General features: G+C 33.0%; 2 protein-coding genes across 2 annotated transcripts in view; one reads left to right on the top strand and one right to left on the bottom strand.

Moving 5' to 3' along the window:
- The first annotated feature begins 304 nt into the window (after positions 1–304).
- LOC125049459 (tissue-type plasminogen activator-like) lies at positions 305–23,327 on the top strand. The gene is made up of 6 exons (XM_047648769.1): positions 305–589; positions 18,669–18,778; positions 19,185–19,291; positions 19,580–19,719; positions 19,835–20,562; positions 22,903–23,327. The coding sequence occupies exons 1-6, from the start codon at positions 493–495 to the stop codon at positions 23,071–23,073; spliced, it is 1,353 nt and encodes a 450-aa protein (XP_047504725.1). The 5' UTR covers positions 305–492; the 3' UTR covers positions 23,074–23,327.
- Positions 23,328–24,761: 1,434 nt separating this feature from the next.
- LOC125049458 (scavenger receptor class B member 1-like) overlaps positions 24,762–26,607 on the bottom strand; it is a 33,428-nt gene continuing 31,582 nt past the window's right edge. The window contains exons 10-12 of the mRNA XM_047648768.1: positions 25,982–26,100; positions 25,786–25,911; positions 24,762–25,311 (exon numbers count right to left, since the gene is read on the bottom strand). Coding sequence (XP_047504724.1) covers positions 24,940–25,311; positions 25,786–25,911; positions 25,982–26,100 — 617 coding nt within the window. The 3' untranslated portion in view covers positions 24,762–24,939. The remainder of the gene's footprint in view (positions 25,312–25,785; positions 25,912–25,981; positions 26,101–26,607) is intronic.

A 26,607-nucleotide genomic window follows, 5' to 3' on the forward strand; every position in this document is an offset into this window, starting at 1 on the left:
TGTTTAGCTTATATGTGTTTATTATTTTATTATATTTAAGAAAATAACCTTTAAGTAGAATTCATGCAGGTTTTCTATGTTTTATGATCGAACTGTTTCACCAAACTCATCAAAAATAATTTTCCTTCACAAATACAGAATTTTTTTCCTATAGTACAGTGTTACTGTCAAGCAAGAAGATTTGAACCAAACGTTGACAGCCTGCGTATTGTTAAGCGCGACCACAACATTTCCCCAGTGGGGATAAGCGCCGGGGCACTACGGAAAAAACGTAAAAATACTCTACTTAGTCAATAATAACAAATGCGCGCACACCTTTTTTCCGATCATTTCTAATTCGAATATCGTCAACCACGGTCGGTAACGCAGTTGTTACTTTTTATTGACATTTATTTTAAAACGTCAATGTCACTTTTACCGCGCGAATTAGATTGTCAATTTGTTTGTGAATTAATTCCTTTTTTATTGTGATGACGAACTTGTAGAGTAATTATGGCAGTGATATGTTATAAAAGTGTATTTTGTACTGTGATATTATTTTATATTTTTGTAAATATCTTGGATAAATGTAATGGATACAGCCCACGGGGTAAGTTTAAATACTTATTTATTTAGGTTATAATACTTATAGCTATTTTATTAAGTATACAAATAAATTGTAAATTAACCTATAATGGATGGATGAATCTGAAACAAAATACTTAAAATAACATTAAACAGTAAATATATTTAAAAATTGTAGATAAAGTTTATTTTCTAGATTGAGAAATTCGTATTAAAACACGAACACCAATGAGAAATCGTACCTAAATTATCGTAATCTTTAAATCTAATACAGACTAGAACAAGGTAACGAGTCAAACGAAATAATGGGGTTTCACCCCATAGCTCTGGGCATAGACATTATCTTCTAACAATTGAATGATTAAGCTGCCATTGCTCGTGATTATATGCTGTTTTATTTCGAGTTCCTATAACCTACGAGCCAGACACATTTCTGCGTCCGTTTGATAGAAAATTTCGACTGTAGGCTGTACCGACTCGAAAGCGAATTAAAGCTTGTTATTTAATATGTTCCTTATCTTCCTACTATAATTAATCATAACGGAATGGATTTTAATCACGTTAACAAAATAACAAATTCGAAATGTGACTCAATAAACTTATTGTTTTAATGACCTAATACTTAAACAAAATATCTTTTAAAAATCCGTTAAATAACATAAAAAAATGGTATTTATTAAATTCAGTTATTTAACTGTAACACGATGCGTCTCTTACAAAACAAAATAAATATGTATCGTAAAATTTAATTTTATACGCAGTTTTGAATATTTTTAATACAAAATTTCTAAAATGTCGGTCACGATCAAACTTTTAATACATTCTGTTTATTAATTACTTAATAAATTATTAATTGCTTGGTATTCGATCTATCGATTATATAATATATTGTGTGTCAACATATAACGGATTTTCTATCACCAAATGCCATAGTTTTGTTACCGCGATATATTCGATAAATGGGTTAAAATATCGTGTTCAAGACAGCATTTCTTTATAATATTTAGACTTTATCAAATTATTATTACCTAAGATTACAGGGCCATTTAAATCCGCTTCCAACTCTCACTTTTAAATAAGACCCTTTATCGCAAATAATTTCAATTAAAACGGAAATATATTATCTCGCGAACTGCTCATCTGAATAAGTTTCATATAATTATCTTAATTAATAAGATAACACAAAAGCGATCATTTAAAACATTGACACAGAAATGTAAATGAATATTTCCTTATTAATTTGAATTGCAAATGTATATCAAATTCACTAACTTCGGTGACCTATAGTGTCTCTGCTAGCTCTGCGTTCTAAAAAAAAGCTATAATTAGTAATACCTTAGCAGAATACAGTAGGTAGAGCGATTATAATGGAGCTGGGATGAAGGGTATATCTTCATATCCACATAAAAAAAACTATTTTTCTTTTTAACTAAAGTTCTCTCTCGTCTCTTGTTAAGCGCCAAACGGTAACGTTCAAGAAAAGAGCGTACCAATTCTTAAAAGGCTAGCAACGCACTTGAGCCCTCTGGCATTAAGAGTGCGTATGAGTATTTTTAAATATATAAAAGAATTCGTAACCATTGTAACAAAGATACTGTTCATGATTTTATTACTAAACACACACACACATACTTTAGTATATACATACATATTCGCAAATTTATTCACGCCGACATCAAATACAAATAACAGTAGTATTAGGTAAAACTAATATAAACGTTTATTTAAATACCAAATCTACAATTTAAACCGCGCGGCTTCTTATGAATAGTCCTTTTTTTGTATCCGAGGTGGAAATGCATTTGCGCATCCCATGTCCCCGAAAGTTTCAAGGGTATGTGGGTATGTGGGCTCGACCCACACCAGAATTTCTGATTCAGACTGGGTGAGCAATACCCACTAAAACCACCACCTCGAGTAGTTCCGCGTTATTTAGATCTCTGGGGTCGCTACTCGTAATGAATAGTCCTAGAGAATAATAAAGCGTTTTATTTCTAAAAAAAATATTTATTTATTTCTAATTATATAATTATGTCACAAACTCTTCATAGGCCTCCTCCAAACCCTTCCAAAGTTCCCTTGCTTACGCAACCACGTCATCGCACGTCCTAGAGGAACGACCAACAAATTCCGGAAATATAATATAAAATCAAAAAGTGGACTCTAGTACATATGTATTACGTAATCATACAGCACATAACATTTTATTTAATTATTTAGTTACAGTAAGTTACGAAACGCAAGAAATTATCGCCATCACAATAGCACGTGACAACACAATGGTGGTATTGATGAATTTCTCGTTCCGGTTACTTCCACTTTGGGCCGAATACAATCTCATTTAACATTATTCTATCATTTAAATGATTCATTTATTGACAACGTAAATTTATTATGTGTATTATATTTCTGTTTAAAATAAAAATATCCATTATAATAGATTATTTTTTAAATTTATTTTATTATTATTAACATATAGTAATGGTTGCAGCTCCTTACAAACGTTGTGTAAAACCAAAAACTTGGCGATTAAAAAGAGTGGCGGAGAGTTTATTGCCAGTTCTTCTCTTCCGTTCTACGCCCTTGATTTGAGAACTGGCAGTAAATGTAAAATTAGAAGCATTTAATGTATATTTTTCTTTTTTGACGTTCATAAGTGTACATTGTGTTACCTACATTAATAAATGATTTTTAACTTATATATGTATATATACTGTGGTATATCCAAAGTACCGTCTCATTTATAAAAACTTTGATCTTGTGTCTGTACGCTAAATCTAGTTCTGACATTTGTTTCATTAACACTTTGTTGCATTACATATTAGATACATATATTTACATAACATAAATTAAGGAGGCAACGGGCGGCCTTATCGCCAACAACTATCATTCAGGCAACCATAGTAAGGAAAAATAAATACTTAAGTGCAAACTTATTAAATCAAAAAAAAATACAGAGAACAATGTAGACAACAATTACAAAAGTCTATATAAATATCTCAGACAATTCAACGTTATACAATATATCAGTTAACCAAGTAAATAAATAACAAAACCCTTAGTAATTGTATCGCCCGACCCAAGCGGAGGTAAACCTTCAATCGGCAGGTCTGCTCAGCACTCTATCGATTTTCAGATATTTATCGAGTTTCTAAGATTGTGACGATTGTAAAATCGAATTAGATGCACTTTCACGCTAACACTTAGCGAGGAAGTAATCTATCGCATAGTGTTTCTTGCATCGATATTGTTTTATCTGAGAGCCATTTATGTTAAACATACAGTATCTGTTTTTACATTCATGATATGAAACTGTTCGTATGTACACGAATTAATTGAGTAACTAACCTTATTCGTAAAAATCAATCAACTCCCTCTGTCTCTAAAGGCCGATTTACATTATCTTAGTGTTTAGGAGAGTGCTTTAGGATAGTACTTTAGTTGAAACATGTAAACGCTACTTGCTTTAGTAAACGCTACGCTAAAGAACTTGCCTTTCAAGTTGTACTAAAGCACTCTCCTAAACACTAAGATAATGTAAATCGGCCTTAAGAAGTCTAACTCTTTCGTCTCTTTCTGCCAATTTATATTTACGCTGTGTGACAAGCGACTTGGTTTTGAATTTTCATTTAAATCTGAGTTCTTTAATGTTTGATATTCTTCTAGTAATCATAACAATCACATATACAGTATTTTAATAAGTAATAATAAAAAAAATTAAAAGATTGGTTCCTGTGGCAGTGTACCTTTAACGCTAGCAGCACTTCCTCGCTGTATTGAGATACTTATTACTGAATGTATGAAGCCTTTATTTCAAACAACCAAGTTCTTACACGTAATAACTAATCTTATGAATTTACATATTTTGATATTTAATATTGTAATTAATCTACTCAATCTTCCTCGGTGTTTGCTAGTCTTCCGACATAGGCATCCTCCGGAATTTTCCACTGTGATCTGTCCTTCACCATAGCCTGTTTGTGGTGCTACTTTTTAAGATCGTCTTTCCATCGGATAAATGGTCTTCCTCGGTTTCTTTCACCTTGTCTTGGATACCATTGTACAACATCTTTAGTCTATTTACCTGTAGGTATTATCTCTTATCGTATGTCCTGCCCATCGCCATTTTAATTGTTTCACACTGTATTCTATATTTTCTATCTTCATCCTGTTTCTTATTTTTGTTAGTCTTACTCTGTCCGGTCTTTTGATTTTTAACATGCTTTTTTTTTGCTAAAGACCATCTTTCGCATTGTCAAAAACTAAATGTAGAAAAATTCTGTGAGAAATAAATAAAATGTCCCTTTTAACGAATTCGAATAATTAAGAATTACATATTTCCAAGAACTTGTAATTCAAAAATATCGATTAATGTTCCGTAATTTTAATTAAAATACAAATGAATTTACCACGTTTTTACTCAAATTAAATCTAGCACTTAGACTTAGATTTAAAATAATACAATTATAATTTAGAAATCAACTTTGTAGTGCTAACCCTGCGGTCATAAGTTCAAACCCCAGCTGTGTACCAACTACTCTTTCTTTTTATCCATATTGTTGTCCATACCATAGGTGTATATTTTTAAGCATTATCAAGAAATATGCCAGTACGAGACTTCATTCATAATATTAGGGAAAACAATGATTATATTCGATGCAAGTCATCGTATCTGAGCTTATATATATACATATATATATATATATATATATAAATATATATATATATATATAAATAATATGATACAAATGTTTGATTTATGGTTCTACAGAAAGTGAGCGACCTTCATGTCTTTAGACTTGAATGTTTGAAATTGAAATCTTTTGAAATCAGACTTTGATACGATTTTTCATCAATAAAATTTTTGTTTAAAACATAAAGCTAGTAATATATAAAACAATCTGCAATTACCCTTAAATTCATCAATGTATTCAATTCAATGTATTTAAAGTACGTAGTAGAAACTTCATAAGTACTTAGCGCTTTCGTAATCACCCGCGGAAGTAGCGGACTTAGGTGTTAGAAATTATTAAATAACGAGTGATCAGTACCGCGGAAATATTGATTTTATTACGAAGTAATCCAATAGCAGTTTCTCGGCTTTCACTCTCAAGGGTCACGGGTTCGACGGCTGACAGACCATGCGGCTAATTTACTATTTGCTTCTTGTTAAATCAATTTGTTAAGAAGGTTAACTATGCAGAAATTGAATGCGTTGTTTGAATTTCGAATTATTATCCGATAGATTCGAGTTTAGTCTGTGCCTCTACAATAGACAAAGGAAGACAATCTTTTGTCTACATGTAGATGTAGGCTAAGACATTTGGGGACATTGCAATTTGCCCGCCAAGTCAAGCAAAAAAGCGGCATGGCTGTATCATCCTTCTCTCAAAGCCGTTACCAATAAGGGATTATATAAATTCGGGATATTTCAAATTTCATTCAATTTGTGCCTGTACTTTAATAATTATACCTAGTCAAATTTCTTAATTTTGTCTCTCACTAACTGACCGATCATCAAAACTTCTAGGAGGTGAAAAGCATTTTGATGCAAGTTTATACATACAATTAGTGTAAAGTGTATATTGTATAAATATAAAAAAACATTGACTTGGCAGAACACAAAGTATTTCACACTTGTAATACATGTTTAATTTGTTTTGTGCGATTGCTAAGTCAATCTGAAGTCAAAATAATCGGAAAAAGATGTTGTTAAGTTAGATAATTACGTAATAACTTAAGAAAGAAGGTCCCTCAAGAACTATACGACTTGGTATTACATAGATATCACAGCTTTTTACCGTAGAACTGCGATGCGTGACTTGCTTTTTAAGTTATGTTTTTGATGGCATTTATTGTTTCCCGTAGACAAGGACTTCTTTCTCATGCAATGATATTTATTTCAATATGACAAACGATCTTTTCATTTTCGATATACAGCCTCATTTGATTTAGTTGAACGTTGTAGGAATAAAATACATAATTATAATTATAGCATTTTAATTCATATACGTTTACCTTTAAACACGTTTCTATTTCAATCTTCTATTAGGCCCTGTTCCCTTTTTTGGCAAAGGCCTCCTTCAAATCCTGCCATTCCTCACTGCATTGTGCCACTCTCTGCCATGAACCACCTGCTCTCTAATTTGGTCTATCCACCTTCTATTATGTCTTACTCTCTTTCGTTTGCTTAACCTACAAATAAAATCCATATTTAATATTATATAAATCGAAAAAGATAGCTTTTGTTCACTTAAATCATAACTTAATTAAACGCCAATAAAACTAATTATCTTTCTAAAACCTATTTCATCAGAGCTGTTATAGTATTGCGTCATGTTGGTTCATCTTGATTTGTTAAGCAATAAGTTTATAAGTGCATTATGGTGAAAGATGTGATGTAATATACAAAATTGAAGGGTCATTGATTGAGTTATGATTAGGGTCTGAGGTTATTCGTCTCTTAACAAAAGTGATGTTCACATATCAGCCGTTATATTATTTTTATAGAACAGGGGGCAAACGGGCAGGAGGCTCACCTGATGCTAAGTTATACCGCCATGGACACTCAATGCCAGAGAGCTCGCGAGTGCGTAGCCGGCCTTTTAAAGACTCCTTAATACTTAACGTTGTTTGGGATTGATTTTCTCCAGTTCACACAAAATTGTATGACTGAAAACTTAGCAATTAAAAAGAGTGGCGGAGTTTCTTGCCAGTTCTTCTTGTCTGCTCTACGATCAATATCAATTTAACATTTTCTTCTGTTGACGTTCATAAGTTTACTTGGTTGCCTATATGAATAAAGTTATTTTGAGTTTAAGTTTGACATTTTAAATAAATAAAGAAAATAAACACATGCTAAAGAAGTACACGGTGACTTTATTGCAAGTAGCGCACTGAAGTATTTCCGATCTAATTCGACTTAGGGTCCTTCTAGAAAAGAGCGTACCAATTATTTAAAGGCCAACGCACTTGCGAGCCTTCCGGCAATGCGAGTATTCATGGACCTGATGTTTCAGGACCCTTTTCTATAAAAAAGGAGTTTACATTGTAAAATAAATAATTTTTGTATAATATACTTATTAATATACAATCCACTAACATAATTTAAAAGCCTTCGTTTAGAGCTTTGAAAATGAGTTTATTACTCTTATATTGCTGACCGTAATAAGTGATCGGAAGAACGGGAAGTTTTCCAATCGAGGCTCATTTCCATTCCCATGTCATTCACTCGTCATAATTACTTTTTAATGTACTTTCCTTGGCACGTGCATTCATTCATTACTCTATGGTAATTGGGATTAATGGATAAGTAATGGCGTGACGTCATCAACCATTTGTCATCGCTGAAAGTGAAGCTGTCACTGGTAAAAGGGAATGTGTTTGTCACAATCACTTTAAACATACACTCGGAGAAATAATGTGTCGTATTCGACCAGTGTGGTGTTGGCCTATTGGTTTGAACGTGTGACTCTCATCATTGGAGTCGTCGGTTTGATCATCTTTCCAACGGACTTTCTGTCTATGTGCGCATTTTACATTCGCTCGAACGGTGAAGGAAAACTTCGTGAGGAAACCGGGCACCCCTTAGACACAAAAAGTCAACGGTGTTTGTCAGGCACAGGAGGCTGTTCACCTACTAATATCAGCATGATTATCACGAAACAGATACGTTACAGGGCGTTAGTCGAACTCGTGTCGATTAATTACGAGTGTCAAACGATTTATTCCACAAAAATTCTAGTTAGTCCATAAAAAATAAGAGGCGGCAGTGTCATGCCATATTTCTCCGGTGTGTCTTACAGCCCACCATACCGACGCGAATGCGTTAATTAAAAAAAATCTACCATTTGTACCAGGCTAATTTTTGCACAGTTAATCATCGTCGCAGCCATTTACGAAAATCACCATGCCATACTTTTCTCTCGGTTCAATGGCAGCCATACCGCCGAAAATCACCCAATATTTTGTGTCACTATCTCCCGGTCTATTACTATATATCTAAAACTAATGTAAACAGTTAGAATATATATATTGTGTAGAGTTTTTTCAATTATGTACATCAGTACCTAATACAAATGATTTTTTGAACTCCGGGCCATACCGCTTCTAAACTTCTATAGCGAATAGCAAAGATCCTCCACTTGATAATGGTATTGAAAGATGGCACAATTAAAAAAGATGTAATCTAGTACAGAAGCTGGCGGCTAATTGCTGTCATTATTGCGATATTATCGGTACCCGATGCGGATATGAAAGTGAAACTTTTATTACTTTACGATAAAGTATTAAACGTATTGTTATTAATGCAAAAAATATAAGTGTAAGTTTCATTATAAGGATAAAATATTGGTCGTTCAAACTGAAACTTTTCAATGTTGTAGTGAAATAATGCTGTTTTTTTTTACAGAATAATATATTCTAAATCATGTAAATTTCATTTGAAAACCACTGTTTGTAATTACGTAACAGCAGTATTGTTAGGAGCGCGACAAATGCATATAAAAATAGTTTTTCAATTTACTTTTTATGATGGTTAACGTTAGGCTATCTAATAACAGACCGGGTAGTACCATTTATTAGCAGCAAATAGATACCTCAACGTTCTCTTGCTATAGACGTTGTTTGCTCTCGATGTACAGAGCCGTTTGCGTTACAGCTCGGTCGTGTACGTCATGCTCAATTAGTTTTTTATGCCATCTCAAGAAATGCTCGACTAGAAGACATTTATTCTTCTGTTATTCTTAATAATTTTTCTTCTTTTTTTTGAGTCTTGGCAGTGTTTCTTGTCTATTGTCTCTCAACTCAAAACTCAATCAATGGCTTTTGTTTCATTCAAACATTTAATGAAACTTGCCTGTATCTACCGAGGGATCCAACACGGCTGTGGGTGCCTGCATGTAGCACCACGATGTATTCAAAAAAATGTTACGCTATGGCTATCAAACTATTTAATCACCTTCCTAGAAGTTATAGATCACTGCCGTGTAATGCTTTCAAGGGGAAGATGATTAAATTTTTAAAGCCAAGGTGCCTTTATAGCGTGGGCAAGTATTTAGACTATAAGTTTGAGAACAATTATTATAGATAACTTATTATGAACTTATGAAAATTAATATGACATTTGCATGCCTATTTTTATATGGCTATTTCGCGAATTTTTTAAATTAATCGATCTAAATGTATTAAGTTTCTTTGTAAATAAACGATTTATTTATTTGCTAAAGTGAAGAAAACATCCTTATTTACATGTCTAAACCGAACATGTGTAAACCGAAAATCCACGACGTGTAGGCTGATCACCTACTTGCTTCAAAGCAAAGAAACCTTCTTTATTCTCAGTTCTTAAAGTATACGTACAAATGTTAGTAAGAGCACAAAGCGTACAAAGGCAGAAAATTAATTGTAAATATCCTATAACACGGTAGATTGGTTCCGCGTTATACGAAACGCGTTGTAGGAGTATTCTCGCATAATATGCTTGTATGACCACATGCGTTATGTATTGGGATAAAAGGGATTTAAATCGAATATTAAGAAAAAACTATCTTATGAAAGAAATAAATGCGTACAAATCATTATTAATGTCACAGTACAGAAATATAATGTGTGAAATCCCTGTTAGATCGGGGAATACCCGAAGGACTGAAATCGCGTAATATGAAAATGCGTGTTAAGAGTACCGTGTTATAAGGGAGTTTACTGTATATAATTCTAAAGTCTACATGACGTTAATGAAATGATGGAGTAAGGGTGTTTAGGTTAAAATGTACCATTAAAAGATATATTCTATAGAAAAGAACATATATTAGCCTTGTAACGGGTGATGAGACAAGAGATTTGCATGTACAGGTTCATTTATCACATTTTACGACCCATAAGACCTTTCTCAAGCCTAAACATTTATTTAATTTTGCCCGGAATCGAACGTTGCTCTTCGTACAGTCCTACTGAATTGATCTATCTACGATCGAATCTAATGATGCAATCAAACATTTGCAGAGTCAGCGAGGCTTTCCTTCTTAAGCGCGTAATTACGGAAGGAATAAAATAGTATTTAAGTATACAATACCTCAGTGAAAGCGAAATCTTGCCTGATGTGATCTTGATGAGGTTTGAGACCGCCAACCACGTGTAAACTGCGACTTACTACTAACTAACACAACCACACAAGGAAGTCATTTCTATATAGTTTTATGTGAATAGTGAAAGACGCCTTGTTTTCGTCAAATTTGCCCTTTACAAAAGTCTGTATCGCGTATATTATTTAAGATGTTTTAGATATTTAAAAAAATATCTTGGTAACAACATACCTTTAATCATTAACTTAATACATTTAATTTAACAAAGTCATATGTCGACACTAGCATATTTTTTTATATGTATTTTTAAGGTTTAAATAAATATTAAAATTAAGTTATATTAAAATTGCTGCAGAAGAATAAATAATTTAACTCACCACTTAAAGATAATTCTGTTGTGCAAAATTGGAGATTTAATCATATAGGTTTATATGCGCCAATAATGTTTCCTGTTTATCTGGTAGCACTTTTATTAAATAAGAAGTCGTTATAGCAAATATGCATAATATTATTTAAAATTAAGTGATTCTAAATTAACATTTAATTTTCCGCCACTTTTTGTATTCTCCATGTTTTCTGTACAAGATACTTGTTAGGAGCTGCAACTATTGCACCACATTGAAGGCAAGAAAGTCAAACATCATGATTGATAAATACCTATATAATAGGTGAGGTAGGTAATTAATAACTCTACAGAAGGAGGCAACAGAACGAGAGACAGAGAGCACTCTAAGACCCGGAGTAAATAGGAGAAGATATGCCCATCTCCTACCTTCTATGTAGTGTGTACTGCAGCAAAGATTTTGAGTGTAACATGTATTCCGATGACACCCTGGTAGAATACGAGAGTGACCCCGGAGCCTCTCTAATAAGGCCTCGTAGGTACTACTCGAAGGTTTAGTGGGTATTGCTTATCCAGTCTCTGAGTAGCAGAGAATCTGGTGTGGATTGAGTCCCAAATACCCATGCAACTTTCGGGGCCAAATGCATTTACACCTCGGATATAAAAAAATGGTAATTCATAATTATAAATGTTTTGATTAATTAAAGATAAAATCTAACTAAATCTAATCCTTGTTTTACAGTTGCTTTTGAAAATTTCCAAAACTATTTTAAAAAGTTCTAGTTATATACTCGAGTTACATAACTCAACGATGTTAACTTTTAAATGCTTAGTACTCACGTAAACCAAACACTAATCAAATTCATATTTAAACAAACTAAAACGATTTAAAGCTCTCCGTCTCCGGTCCGAGCTTTCGGTCGAAATACAATAAAAATCTAATTTACAATTCTTATGCAATCCGAATGCGAAATTTGTGAACATTACGCGTCTGCCTATAACAATTTGCGGTTGTGTTCACGTAACTTCATTGCCCATAATCTTGGCCAGTGTTGCGTTAGACATTAATAAAGTGTGTCATGTTTTACTTTTGATGTGATTTAGGCGAGCTTTTGCGGCTTTGGGAGATTAAGTTCACATTGTTTTGTCTATATCTCTGTTTCTTTTATTTCGTTCCCATAAAGCTTAAAGCAATTTGAATATAATATGATTTATCCTAACTTAAAATAGACGTACCTATAGCATAACTGTAGATGATGAAGTATTCATCGCCAGTTTTTCGTCCCAATTGTGTTTTTCAAAAGAAAATTTGGAAAATTATTATAATAGGTTACTTATTAGATGTTCGTGAAAGTATTTTGGAGGAAACAAAGAACATGTATAAAAATATTGCGTATCTCGTTGTTTTGAAATAATAATATAATATTTATAAAAATAACAATATACAAAATTAAAAACTTTATTTTATAATAATTTATTTCCAACTCACAAAAATACAGTATTTACAATATTCTTAACCTTATGTAGGTTAGGTTTAGGTAATAATTATAAATTGATAAAAAGAAGAATAAAAAGTTTGGTCCCTGTGACAGTGTACCTTTAACGCTGGCAGCATTTCCTCTGTGTATTTCGAAAAAAGTATAAGAATGTATGTGTCTAATTCTAAGCTGATACAAAGAACATTAATTTATATGTATTTTGCCTGTCATAAAATTTTCCATCTAAGGTGGGTTATATAAGCTTTTAGGTCGTGAGATTTTTATATTATATATCACACTACAAAAAGTAGACGGGATATCATAGATACAGGCACTACAGTCACGGGTATCAACTTCTTCTCAGAGATTTTATTTCTAATTGAATGTTCAATTTGAACGAGTGGTCAATACGGCTGACCACGGACAATTCCCTCACGTAATAGTTTTTGTGCTGAAGAAAGCCAGTTACGAAAGCCCGACGTAATACACATAGTCACAAAAACTTTAAATTGTTTCCTTAAACTTTTAGATTTGCTTTAAAAATTTAACGTAATTTCATTTACACCGCATCCGTGGATACGACTCAATAGAATATATTTTTTGTCTGAATAAACAATGCCACGGTCATTTTATTGCAATATTTTACGAGTAATATTGAACTATAGTATTGTCTTTGATTGACATAACCTTTACACATTTAAAGAAAAAACTTTTTAACCGGATTAAATTTATGTATTATTATAAATTGCTAATGCTATTGTAAAGCACGCGAAACGTCGGATAAATTTAAAATTATGTTAAATAATTGTAAATTTATAATAATACATAACTTTAATCCGGTTAAAAAGTTTTTTCTTTAAATATTGAACTATTGAATGTTTTTGCATGCATCATGACAGTTTCGAGCTGCGATAACAGTTTAGTTAAATACAGTACAATTACACAAAGTACAGTTTAATTTAGTACAACCGGATGTAGTTACTATTTCAGTAATGCTTTGAAAATTGTAAAACCAAAAAAAATACACATGTAAACATTGGTACGCCGACTTCCGTAAATTAACTTTACAGTCTTGTATAAATAAACTAACTTTAAATATATGTTTGTGTCTGAATTGTTAATACAATTCCAATTCCGAGCGGCTCGATCCCTTGGCGTTGCATATGTAGGGTCATTCTGCATCTCTTATTGCATTTTCAACGTGCGGTGATCAGAGGAGTTGTTCGGATTAATACCTGCCTCTGAGTCATCAACGGACGTCGAGGTAGAATATGAAATATCCACCCGGATTACCTGGACATGCATCGTTCCTCAACTAAGAGTTTTATAAGCAGTTTCTATCGCGCACCACCACTATGTGGAACCAGCTGCCCACTAAAGTATTTCCGAACCAATTGGACTTAGAGTCCTTCAAGAAAAGAGTATCGGATGGCGGTAGCACTTAACATAAGATGAGCCTACTGGCCGGTTGCCTATAGTCTATAAAATTGACTTGTAATGTCATAATTACCGTTGCGCAATTAGCGCTAAAACTATTATTACACTTCAAAGTGTTGACACGCTAAGCAAACGCATGTCAATAAAGTGGTAACAAATGTGTAATGTAGTGATGATTACTATCGTAACATGCGGAAGTAGTGATTTGTAATGACAATCTTTACATTGTTTAACAAACTCGCTTCCCGTCGTACAAGTTAATGTGTCCCCTCGTCACGCAGGTAATTACCTAGTTTTATTTTGTTTAATCCTTTTGTTAGATAGACTGACATACGTTATGTTAGTCTATCTAATAAAAGGATTTATAACATATGTATTAATGTATGTTATCTTACAGCTACACATATCCATATTATAAAACACAACTAAGTATACAAAGCTAAGGTAAAAAACAGATTTTAGATGAATAGATAAAAAAAAGGAAAAATCTTCAACTAAAATCAAATATTCCCATGAAAATAATCCCATGAAATCTAAAAAAAATTTATTATATATTTTTACATAAGACTTCTTTACTTAGACTGCTAATTTTTAATATCGCAAATTAGCTGTTAAGGTCTCTGGCAGAATGACCAGCGCTGTGGAACAGTCTGCTTCTCAGCATAATTTCCAGGGCCAGTTACAACCACAACACACACGCATTACCCACTTAAAACGTACCATGTGCTTTAAAAGAAAAAAGAAATGTTATTTTTCAATCGTCTTTTTTATTTTTTTTGTTATTATTATTTTGTGTGTTTTTGTGTGTGTGCGTTTCGTTAGTAATAATTGTTATGTCTATGTCTAATACTTATAAGACAATTAAAATGTTTAGATACCATAACATTTTATAGTAGGAAGAAATTGGTTTAAACCCTTTAATATAAATACCATAGACAGTTCTATTTAACCAAAGATAGGTAGAATGCAAATATTGAAAGTGAAATCAATGACAGGTCTGTAATAAAATTGTATCTGTATTTGCAAAGGGCGTGCGGAATATCAATTAGATGACCCACAATGCCGACTGCGCAAGCGTCTTACGTAACATGTAACGGAAGGAAAGGGGATTGAATAAGGCCCCTTGCGCACTAGCGGTCAACCGCGGGGGCGGCTAACCGCGCGGTCTGCCGCTTTCCCAGTTTAATATGCAACCGCCTGTGATTGTACGCACTTGACCGCCGCAAAGTTTCAACCGCGGCGGTTGAATGGAGAGCTGCGGCCCGCTCCGCGGCTGGCCGCCATCTTGCTTGTACGCACTTGCGATTTCAGTTTGCGGCGAGCCGCCGATGAGTTAGTACGTGAGAACAACTTGCGAACTGGCCAAATTCATTACGTGTTTCTAGTAAAGGATGAATCCAGTATCTTTTTTTATTTTTCTTTCGTTGTTTTCGGGAGTAATAATAAATAACACAAGCTATCTCGACGGCGTCCATTTTGTTTATGAGGTACGCCGGCCGCTCTGGTCCAACCGCTTAACGCGTTATCATCGCGGTTTTTTCGCGATTGGCCGCCATAGCGGTCAGCCGCGATGAAACCGCGTTAAGCGGTTGGACCGCTCAAACGAACCGCCTAGGCGGTCAATCGCTAGTGCGTATAAGCCCTAAGGGTCTATTACGGTTAATATATATCATTGTATTTAATTGTCAATATATTTCATTTACTCTAGAAATATGTCTTAACTTTTTCTTATTGATTTTATAACACTTTGTTAAACATACTACTGCTAAATATTATGTATCATATATATAAGCATATAATATATATATTATATATCATATAAAAAAGCCTTTAAAAGTCTTCTACATAAACACTTCTTAACCGTGAGATAAGCTTATAGTTTTTTTTTTAGATTAAGTTTGATTATGCACTTCTTGCACATTACCCTTAGTATTTCTGTTTACCAGGGTAGCCTGGAAGAGATCGCTGTTGCATCCCTAATAATTTATGTTATGTATTAGTTTTTATTTTAATGTAACAAAATAAATAAATATGTTACTGTTTATTACTCTGTCGGTACTTTTTCATTCAATAATGAAATAAAAGTTAGTTTAACGGAAAGAACTGTGTAAGATTCAAACTCTACCGGAAAGCACGTGGAAGTACTTATAATACGGGAAACAGCTGATAACTATCATCACTTCACGCGTGACGTTCCGTGTTACTATCGTGCGTGATAATGCCGTTTCCTAATTGCTTAATCTATTGAGGATGAAAGTAAAACTGATTTAAGATCTGCTAGAATCATAAATTATTGATATTGTTCAATTGGGTAACTCAAACTCAAACTCAAACTCAAAATATCTTTATTCAAGTAGGTAACTAAGTACACTTTTGAATAGTCAAGTTAAATTAATCGTAAATTTACATTTACTACCAGTTCGCAAGTCAAGGGCGTAGAGCGGGTAAGAAGAACTGGCAAGAAACTTTCCGCCACTCTTTTTAATCGCCAAGTATTGTCATACAAATTGTTTGAACTGGAGCAATTCAATCCCAAGGATTAGGATCATTTAAGTAGTCCTCAAATTTATAAAAAGCTTTGTTGATTAATTTTCGTTTAACGAGGACTTTGAATTTATTTAGTGATAATTCTCTAATTGCGCTTGGGAGTTTGTTGTAAAAACGAATACAATTTCCATATAAGGAGTGATTTATCTTTTGGAGCCTGGTTGGTCGTACACTCAAATTAGTTCTATTTCGCGTATTATACTGGTGAAAGTCACCATTTGTTTTAAAATCGTTTATATTTTTTTGGACATACAACAAGGCTTCAAGAATATATTGACCAGATAGTGTCATAATATTTAATTCCTTAAACTTATTCCGTACCGACTCCCTCGGAGAAACACAACAAATACCCCGAACAGCCCGCTTCTGCAGCACAAATATGGATTGAACCTCTGCAGCAGCACCCCACAATAAAATGCCGTACGACATAACGCTATGAAAGTAGCTATGATACACAATTTTAGCCGTGTCCTCATCAGTAAACTGTCGGATTTTCTTTACTGCATATGCTGCAGAGCTCAGCCTATTCGAAAGAGTCTCTATGTGTGGGCTCCATTGGAGTTTACTATCTATTGTTATGCCTAGAAAAACAGTTTTGTCAACAAAGTTTAGTTCACTGTCCTTAATTTTCAGGTTACCAATATCTCGCTTTACGCTAGTAGTTGTAAATCTAATACATTTTGTTTTATTCTCATTAAGCAATAAGTTATTTACATTAAACCAGTTAACTATACGAGAGATAGAATTGTTTACATCGTCCAATAATACGTTATTCCTATTCACTTTAAATAGAAGTGAAGTGTCATCAGCAAACAATACCATCTCATGAACTTCGTTGACAAAGAATGGGAGGTCATTTATGTAAATCAGAAATAAGAAAGGCCCGAGAATCGATCCTTGGGGGACGCCCATTGATACCTGCGAACCCGGAGAGGTGACTCCATTGACATGAACTCTTTGGATCCTTCCCTTTAAATATGAATTCATCAGGCTGGAAGCTTTGCCATCAACGCCATAGTGTTGAAGCTTTCCAACGAGTATATCAGGATGAACACAGTCAAAGGCCTTTGACAGGTCACAAAAGACGCCGACTCCATCATATGATTCTTCCCAGGCGTTAAATATGTCCGAAATCAACTTCACACCGGCATCGATTGTGGAGCGACCCTTAGTGAAACCATACTGTTTATTATGTAAGAGTTTATTTTTATTAAAATGTAAAGAAAGCTGGTCTAGCATTATCTTTTCAAAAACTTTGCTCAACGCAGGGAGCACGGAAACAGGTCTGAAGTTTGACGGATCAGACTCACTACCTGCCTTGAACAACGGTGTAATCTTACTTAATTTCATTTCGTCCGGAAAGACTCCACAATCGATACAGCTGTTAAAAATTATAGACAATTCAGAGCTTATTACATTAATAACGGAATTTAAAATGACTGTTGACATACCCCATAAATCTTTACTTTTTTTTAAATTAATAAGCTTAAAAGTTTTAACGATATCATTACAAGTTATATGTTTAAACTGAAATTTAATATTACATTCAGGTACACATTTTTCTAGCAATGAGATCGCAGCAGCAGGTGAAGAATCTAGGGACTTGGTCGTATTTAGTGGTACATTTGTAAAGAACTCTTCAAAAGAAGAAGCTACCTCTGGGTCAGATTTTATTAACTTCCCTTTAACTTTTAACATATAATCAGTTCGTTTGTCAGACGTTTTACCTGATTCTTCATTTATTATTTTCCAGGTAGCTTTTACTTTATCCATGCTATTTTTTATTTTTGAACTTAAATATTGAGACTTTGCAGTTTTGCAATCTTTTTTGAAATTATTTGAATACAACCTAACATATTCCCTAAATTCCACACTAGTGTTATAATGGTAGAACATGAATGCATCAATGCTTCATTAATGGCATATAACCGTTTTTATAGTATATATGTCGCAGCCAACTAGCTTAATAAGGCGTTCAATTAAGCTATAAATAATTTAACTTTTTTCTATAGGTTATTGACTACCCCCTTATTCATAAACGAATCTAACTGCACAATTTTAACAAAAGTACTTACCTGTCTCTTTTTATCACAGCGTAAACATAATTTGAGAGAAAGAGAGGAAATGCACTTGAAATTTATTGTTACTGTGTTAAAATTCCTCACCTAATTAATTTCATAATTAAATGAATTTTTAAAAACTACACGTTGATTACAGAATGTGGTGTTCCACTTCGAAGGCATACCAGGCAGCCTAGGGAGAGATCAGCAGGACAGCTTCGGATCATAAAAGGAAGAGAGTCTAAAAGAGGGGCTTGGCCTTGGCAGGTAATGACATAGATCTCATAATTATAAACTATGTTTTGTCTCGTATCATATTCGTAAAGTACTACGATGGCGAAAAATACAATACATTCAAAGCCTTCCCACGTATTACCCGTAAATATCATACATTTCAAATAGTTTTTTCCTAAGCACTTTTGTGGCTTATTGTAAAATAATAAAAGTACATATTGTTTTTAATTAATTTATATTAATTGCGTATATAAATATGCTTAGCAAATAAATAAAAGAGGCAAAACATTATTAGTTGCAGCTTATATTTTTTTTATTAATGTCATAAAAGTTAAGACATTTAAAGACAATAATGTTAACATTTGGTTAAATAAATATAATATTTTGGGTTTTTCATCTAAGACATCAGAACCTTCCTATTAAGAAATTGTTTCTCCAGGTATCCTTACAACTGTTACACCCTAACTACGGTCTCATCAGTCACTGGTGCGGTGGAGTGCTCATTCATCCAATGTGGCTGCTCACTACTGCACACTGTATCCACAAGTAAGTTTTTTAAGCTAAAAATGTACACGAAAAAAATGCACATTTCTTTTCCAGCATTTGTCCCGTCGGGTCACGAGACACAAATTTATTTATTATTTTATATAAATTTTATTATTAATATACAATCTACAAAATTTTAATTTATTTACAATATCCACAATGAATTACGAATTGTTTAAATACAATAATTCCACTAAAATGTCAGTTTTATTACATAATTTATTTCATTCTCTTTTATAAATTTTGTTTTCACAATAGTATGTGATATATAAAATGTAATATTTCTAGTGAGCTGTTTAATCTACCGGTTCCTGCTTTATGGACAGCAGTTTTAGGGGAATGGGACCGAGCTGAGCAGCGAGGGGCTTACGTCCCTGTGGAAAGGATAGTCCTTCATCATCGCTTTCACAATTACCAACATGATATAGGTATGTTATTAACATTTAAATTTCTGCTTAAAACACTTTATCCTCAATAAAAGATTTTAAACATGTTTCTTTCTAGACATTAATTTACTTCAAAATTTCTATATGCTTGTTGCAGCTCTAATGAAACTCACTAAGGCGGCTGACGTAACTCCCGGAAGTCGGATCCGTACTATTTGTCTGCCACCATACCAACCTATAGTTACCAATTACAACACAGAACGTAGCACACATTATACAAAACCGGAAACAAGACGAAAACCCAAACCAAAGCCTAGCCCCGACTCGGCCATAAAATATTTAGAAAAGCTTAATAATTTAACTAAAAACATTTTCGGATCATTCAAGAAACATAAAAACACGAAATACAATCTCAGAGTTTCCAATGAGCAATCAGAGAGAAAAGTCGATAATAACAATAGAGATATTATATATGACAGTGCCAATTTGGATAGTGTTATTAAATTAATTAAATCTAGAATTGACGATAGGTCATCAAATTATAGAACGGGAAAGGCACAAGAAGATGTGAATAGTGATTTTGATAGCTTAACAGAACTTTTGAATCCAGAAAAGAGTATTAATAGAAGTGATAAGAAATTAATGTTTGGTGAAGAAATAGATCCATTCATTGATGATAACAATGGGCTTGACTTCAAAGATGAATGTTATACGACTGGTTGGGGAAGAGAACAGGCAAACGGAACGTTAACAGATGTTTTGTTGGAGGCGGAAGTTCCGGTTTTGCCACTTCAACAATGTCGAGACAAATATTCGTTGAGTATGCCGTTGAATGATGGCCATCTCTGCGCTGGAAGTACTGACGGCAGCACTGGTGCTTGTGTGGTAAGTGTTTACCTATTTAATTCGTATAGCGTCACTGTAATATGTAGGGTATCGCGTTACAATAAATACACAAATTTGAAATTCTGTTAAAACTTACAAAAAGAAATTTATTTTACAAAACAAAAAACATGTTGTTTTTATTATCATATTGTGTAATAAAATTAGGGTGGGTGAGAGAATATGTAAACATATGTATGAGATGATTTCAAGATCATATTTAAGATTCAAGAAAATCTATATATGTATATAAAAATGAATTGCTGTTCGTTTTTCTCGCTAATACTCGAGAATGGCTGTAGTGATTTGGCTAATTTTGATCTTGAAATATTTGTGGAAGAATAAGTAAAGGAAAATACTATTGTATCTTCCAATAGAAACTGTTTCTAGCTGGGAAATATTTGTGTCCTTTGTCACTATACTCTATTTGATACTTTAATATATTGATGCCTTCAGAAATGTCTATTTCATGGCTACAGTATGTTGGTGCAATTTCTTTGTTCGGTTTTAAAAATTCTGTATAAGTTTTAACACAACTGTACTGTGATACGAAGTTCCTATATTCCTGAAAGTCGAGATTCATTGGTCCTGCCATTTTGAATTATCTGCCATGCATTTATTTCTCTCATATTATAAGTCGTAATTAATTCAATTACACACAAATTAATTTAATATACAACGAACAACGAAAGCTCAGATCGACTTTCTATTAGCGGAATGCAATTAAGACAAACAAATCAAAGTACGTTATCTATCATCGAACCCACTGTCCGCAGGTCAAACCGTTTTATTTGATGAGATTGCGACTTTTGATATCGATCTATTGATTTATATTAAATGCATTCGCTTGCCTTTTTATTAACGAATCACTTTAAATTAATAAAATAAATTTACCATTATTTTTTCCCGCTACTTTTTTCTATGTGTAAAATTAGCGGATATTAATGGATTTTGCGTATAACGACGATGAAGGGACCACTCTAATTTCGTCGTTATATCCGGAAGTCGTTACAGGCACTCGTTGAGATAAAGACACTTACATGTGTATAGTTTATATTAATTTATTATTGAAAACATTTTTACACATTTATTCACTGGTGCATTTATAAATAACTCAGAATATCACTTTTAAACTGACTGAGTTGGTAAATTTAACTCCGAAATGTATACGCTTACCTACCTACTTAACTAATATCTATAAACAAAAGGTAAAGGTCTCAACAAAAGAAATGTTTGTGAAAGAAATAAATCTTTGTATCTTTGGCGGTTGACTCCGGTCGCAATATCTGCATGGTATTTCGAGAAATTTGTGATTCATTAAAACAAGCGTTACATCCAATAGCCATGTGAATTTTGTACTAAAGTATGCTTTAAATTCAAAAAACTTAGATTTAACGTCGTTATAGCTAAACGGTCGCCACAACCAAGGTACTAATAAATGAAATCCACTGTATTATCTTTTCACCTATTTCTTATACTCGATTTTAGCGACGCATGCGTTGAACTTCACAATGAGCTAATTCAAACAAGCTTTAAAAGGCATAAAAGAAAAAGTAATTTATGAATGAACAATAAATTTATAATATTGTATATGTAGTTTCTCTGTAACATAGTTGGTTTAAAGCCAAAGTTGCAGGTTCTATGCATTAATAAATATTTTTGAATTCTTCTATTTCCGGTCACAAACTAAAGTAAACACTATACATACAAACTTTGATAGATACACACTGTTAACTGAAATTATTAAATGATTAGTCTAAAGTGTGTACGTTCATATCATTAAATATAATTCCTCATTAGCCTGTATGGTACTGGTGATGTTACTGACACTGAATTATGAAATGTTCCCTGAAACCGTTCAATTTAATAATAATGACAGAATTTTAACATTTTGCTATTTTAACATAGATTTTTTTAACTTGGATTTATTTCAATACTTTTGACGTGATAACGTCTTTAAAATCGTTTTAGTCGGGTGACATGTTCAGAAACTTGTGTCACACCAAAACCTCACGAGCGCGATCGCAGGTATAACGAGAGAGAGACGGACCGATCTCCCGTCTCTCTCACTCTAGCGGCATACAAACGAATGGAGATTTGTATGAATGTATGTTTGAAGAAAAATGTATATCATAGTCGAATAAGTAAACTTGTCATTTTACACCCGAAATTTATCATCAAAAGTGTGAATAAAACGATAGATGTAATTTAAAATTTGAAAAAATTGTTATCTTCATTAATTCCTTACTTCCCAAAAACTTATATCACCAATAAGACGTTATCACGTAAACATCTCGATCGTAAACCTACTTTACAAACAACCAATATTTTTTTTGTTAACAGGGCGACAGTGGAGGCCCCCTTCAGTGCCGTAGTGGTGGCAGTGGGGCTCGCTGGGAACTCCGGGGTCTCACATCTTTCGGCTCTGGCTGCGCACACCGCGGCGTCCCCGACGTATATACAAACGTTGAACACTATGTGTCCTGGATTTATGGCCATATATATGCCACATAACTTCTTATTAACTGTCATTTAAAAATGACTTTGACACGCTATAATTATTATATGTATTTTCTATATTACCAGAGCTGGTATGGCTGTATTGCCAAGGGTGTAAATGTGTGATATTTGTGTGTGTATCTTACCTGTGTGTGCCAGTGTATTTATATAGATTATCATTATGCCTGTGTTACTTAAATTATTTGATTACCATTATGTAAATATTACATCTAGTCTCTAATGTTATTAAGAAATAAAACAATTTTTAAATAACTATTATTTCATTCCACATTACTTACAAACCTCTATATGTACAACTTAATCTAATTATAATAAAATTAATATCACATTAAGTATGGTTATAAAATTAATACAGAATATTAAACACGATGGTATCTTTGCATTTCATAACATTTTTTTTATTATTTATTAACGTTTTTTAATTTAGGATTCGGTCAAAATGTATGCTACTGTTAAGTTTCAGGCGATGTTAACGCCAAGTGTGTTAAAAAATTGCAATTTTTAAATACAAAAATATACAGAATGTACGTTTATGTTATCTGAACATATATAATATATAAGATTAATCAAATACACAAAATTCAAGTCATTTATAATCATTGATTACATTTGATTGATATAATAAAGCTATTTACATGCCTAATGAAATGTATATAATTTCATTTATATTGAATACTTAGCTTACAAATCGACTGCAAAAATGCAAAAATAATATTATATCGGCGTAAATGATATTTTCTAGATACACATTAATCACTAACATATTAAAATAAAATGCTTTCTACATTGTGAGAAAATGGGCTTGTCTAGACACACAAACATTGCTACACCTACTTGACTATAAAGAAATTTTTATCAATGGGCCAAATAAATAAGTCTGTTTCTTGGATCTGGGTCTCAGATTTCTGTATATTTTTCATGATCATCTGTCAATAGGCAAGTAGGTGATCAGCCTCCTGTGCCTGACACAAGCCGGCTTCCTCACAATGTTTTCCTTCACCCTCCGAGCGATAAATGACATGGAAAGAAAGGCCATTGGTGCACAGCCGGGGATAGAATCTATGACTTCAGGGATGAGAGTCGCACGCTAAAGCCAACACTGTTTTGAATTAAAAGTAACTCTAAATATGTAATATGTATGTTATTATTTTAATAAAAACTATGAAGGCGCCGTCTTTAAAAATAATTAAAATATAAAAAATAGAACTATGTATTAACACCATTTGTCTTAAACTAATTGAGCAATTCAATGTAGTATAATAATTAATTACTCCAAATTTCAAAAGAGGTGAAAAGGCAAGATTAAACTTTACGGCAAGTATAAATTAAAGGCCGGTTGAAATCGTTAAAATATGTAAAAAACGGAAAATACACACTAAAGGATATACAATTATACAAGACTCGATAGATCAGAAGGCTCTTCCAATGGAGACTAATGCTGAACCAAAAACACCCTGGCCCACAGGATGGACTGATATTACTAAGGTACGTATACGTTTTGAAATGGACCGTAAATAATTTGATAATGCGTGTGTAAATTTTAATACAAGCATACAACAAAAACGTAGACTAAAGTGTGTTTGTTTGCCATAGTTTGATTCATGGTAACAATCAGGATACTATATTCAGTCCACGTTTTATAGAGCTTTAATAAACACAGACTAAAACTACACCAGGTTTAAAAATGTAGCTATCTTTTTACTCATCCAAGAAGTAATAAGATAGTTTTACATCCATTTCTCCTATTATTAACAATCGTTGTATATTAAACGACCTATTGGATAATTACTACTACTGGTAACTTGGTTCTTTTAACGAAAATATATTACACAAATTATTCGTTGACAAGTGTCTCAAACATTATTCAGAAAACCTGTCATCATAATCAATTGTTTCGCCCATCAATAGATCCGGCAAATCTTCTTCCTTAATAGCTAACAAGGAGACAGCTTCTTTCGCCATTTCATCATCACTAAACGTGTCTGCCATATTTAATGTTAGACTACTTTTTCGTCTTTCCAATACACTATGGTTGATCCGTTTCTCAACCTTTTTTGTATCTTGGGCCTGGATGAGTTGGTATTTTGGGTACCAGAGCCGATAAACACCATGGATGACCAGAGCACTTCCGATGACGATGAGAAGGATTTCAAGAGTAAGAACCAGTGGTGGTGCATAAAGGAACCGCATTCGAAGCAGAGCCACTACTTCTGGAGGTGGTTCGTCGCAGTACTGTAAATAATTATTAATCAATCAATCAATCAAAATCATTTATTCATATAGGTAACACAATGTACACTTATGAACGTCAAAAAAGACTTATATATATTAAATGCTTCTAATTTTACATTTACTGCCAGTTCTCAAATCAAGGGCGTAGAATGGAAGAGAAGAACTGGCAATAAACTCTCCGCCACTCTTTAGATACCAAGTTGTTTGGTTTACACAATGTTTGTGCTGCAATCATTACACCATGTTCCATGTGTACATGTGACATCTTAAGTAATTAATTAATAGTTAACTAATAAAAATTAAATAAATAAAAAACAAAGATTTGTCCTCTATCAGCAGGAGGCATGGTACGGAGCACGCACTTACATTCTCGTGGGAACTACACGCAATCAATATTATCCTAAGAATTCATTTGCTTAAACGCCAGATTATTCCCTTATTTCTAATACAATTATCATTTGCAATCATACTTACTAGTGTCAGCCACATAAGAGGTACGACCATATCTTTTAATGGTCTGGTGATGGGATTTCCAGTCGCCATCCTCACAGCGATATTCACTTGCAACTTCGTACTTAAAGCTATTGGTACGCCAATTTTCTGAAAGTGATCAGTTGTTATGTTTTTGTAAGGATATAGATTTCATATTAACATTTCTTAAGATATTTACCGTTTCCAAATCTACATGCGAAGAATGAAGCAGAGGATCTGGTTTCATACCCTCAAAACGTTTTTGCTGCTCAGGATCAGTGTCCAAGAAATGAGGCTTTGATAATGCTATTGGGAAACCTAAAACAATACTAATATTATTAAAAAAAAGTGCGTGCGTACAAAGTACACATGTCAGAAGTGAATCTTGTTTGGCAAACTAATTTTTAACTTTTGTTCATATTTATACAAATCTAAAACTTTAGATTTCCGAGACTTAGAGGGAAATATGTTAGGAATTTAATTGTCATTAAAATAATAAAAGTGTCGAAAATAAATACAAATAATAAATTTAATTAATTTTTTCGATAATAAAAACACTTGGCAGATTAACGTACAATTCGTCATTTGAGATTTCAATAAATTAACTTGCATAAAATATAAAATACTAATATTTCATAAATTCTCTTTACGAAATTTTAATTTTAATAATAGAATTTCTTTAAGGTAATTCACCCTTCTCACTTTCTCTCAATCGGTCTCAATCTCCCTTTTCTTCGACAAAAACGTTGCACATCTTCGTGCTTACCCTCATCGCCTAAAGAAGTTTCACCTCAAAAATCTTTATTTTTAAGTTTAGTAAACTCT

Source organism: Pieris napi, chromosome 5 (genome assembly GCF_905475465.1).
Source record: "Pieris napi chromosome 5, ilPieNapi1.2, whole genome shotgun sequence".
In the NCBI taxonomy this organism is placed as follows: Eukaryota; Metazoa; Arthropoda; class Insecta; order Lepidoptera; family Pieridae; genus Pieris; species Pieris napi.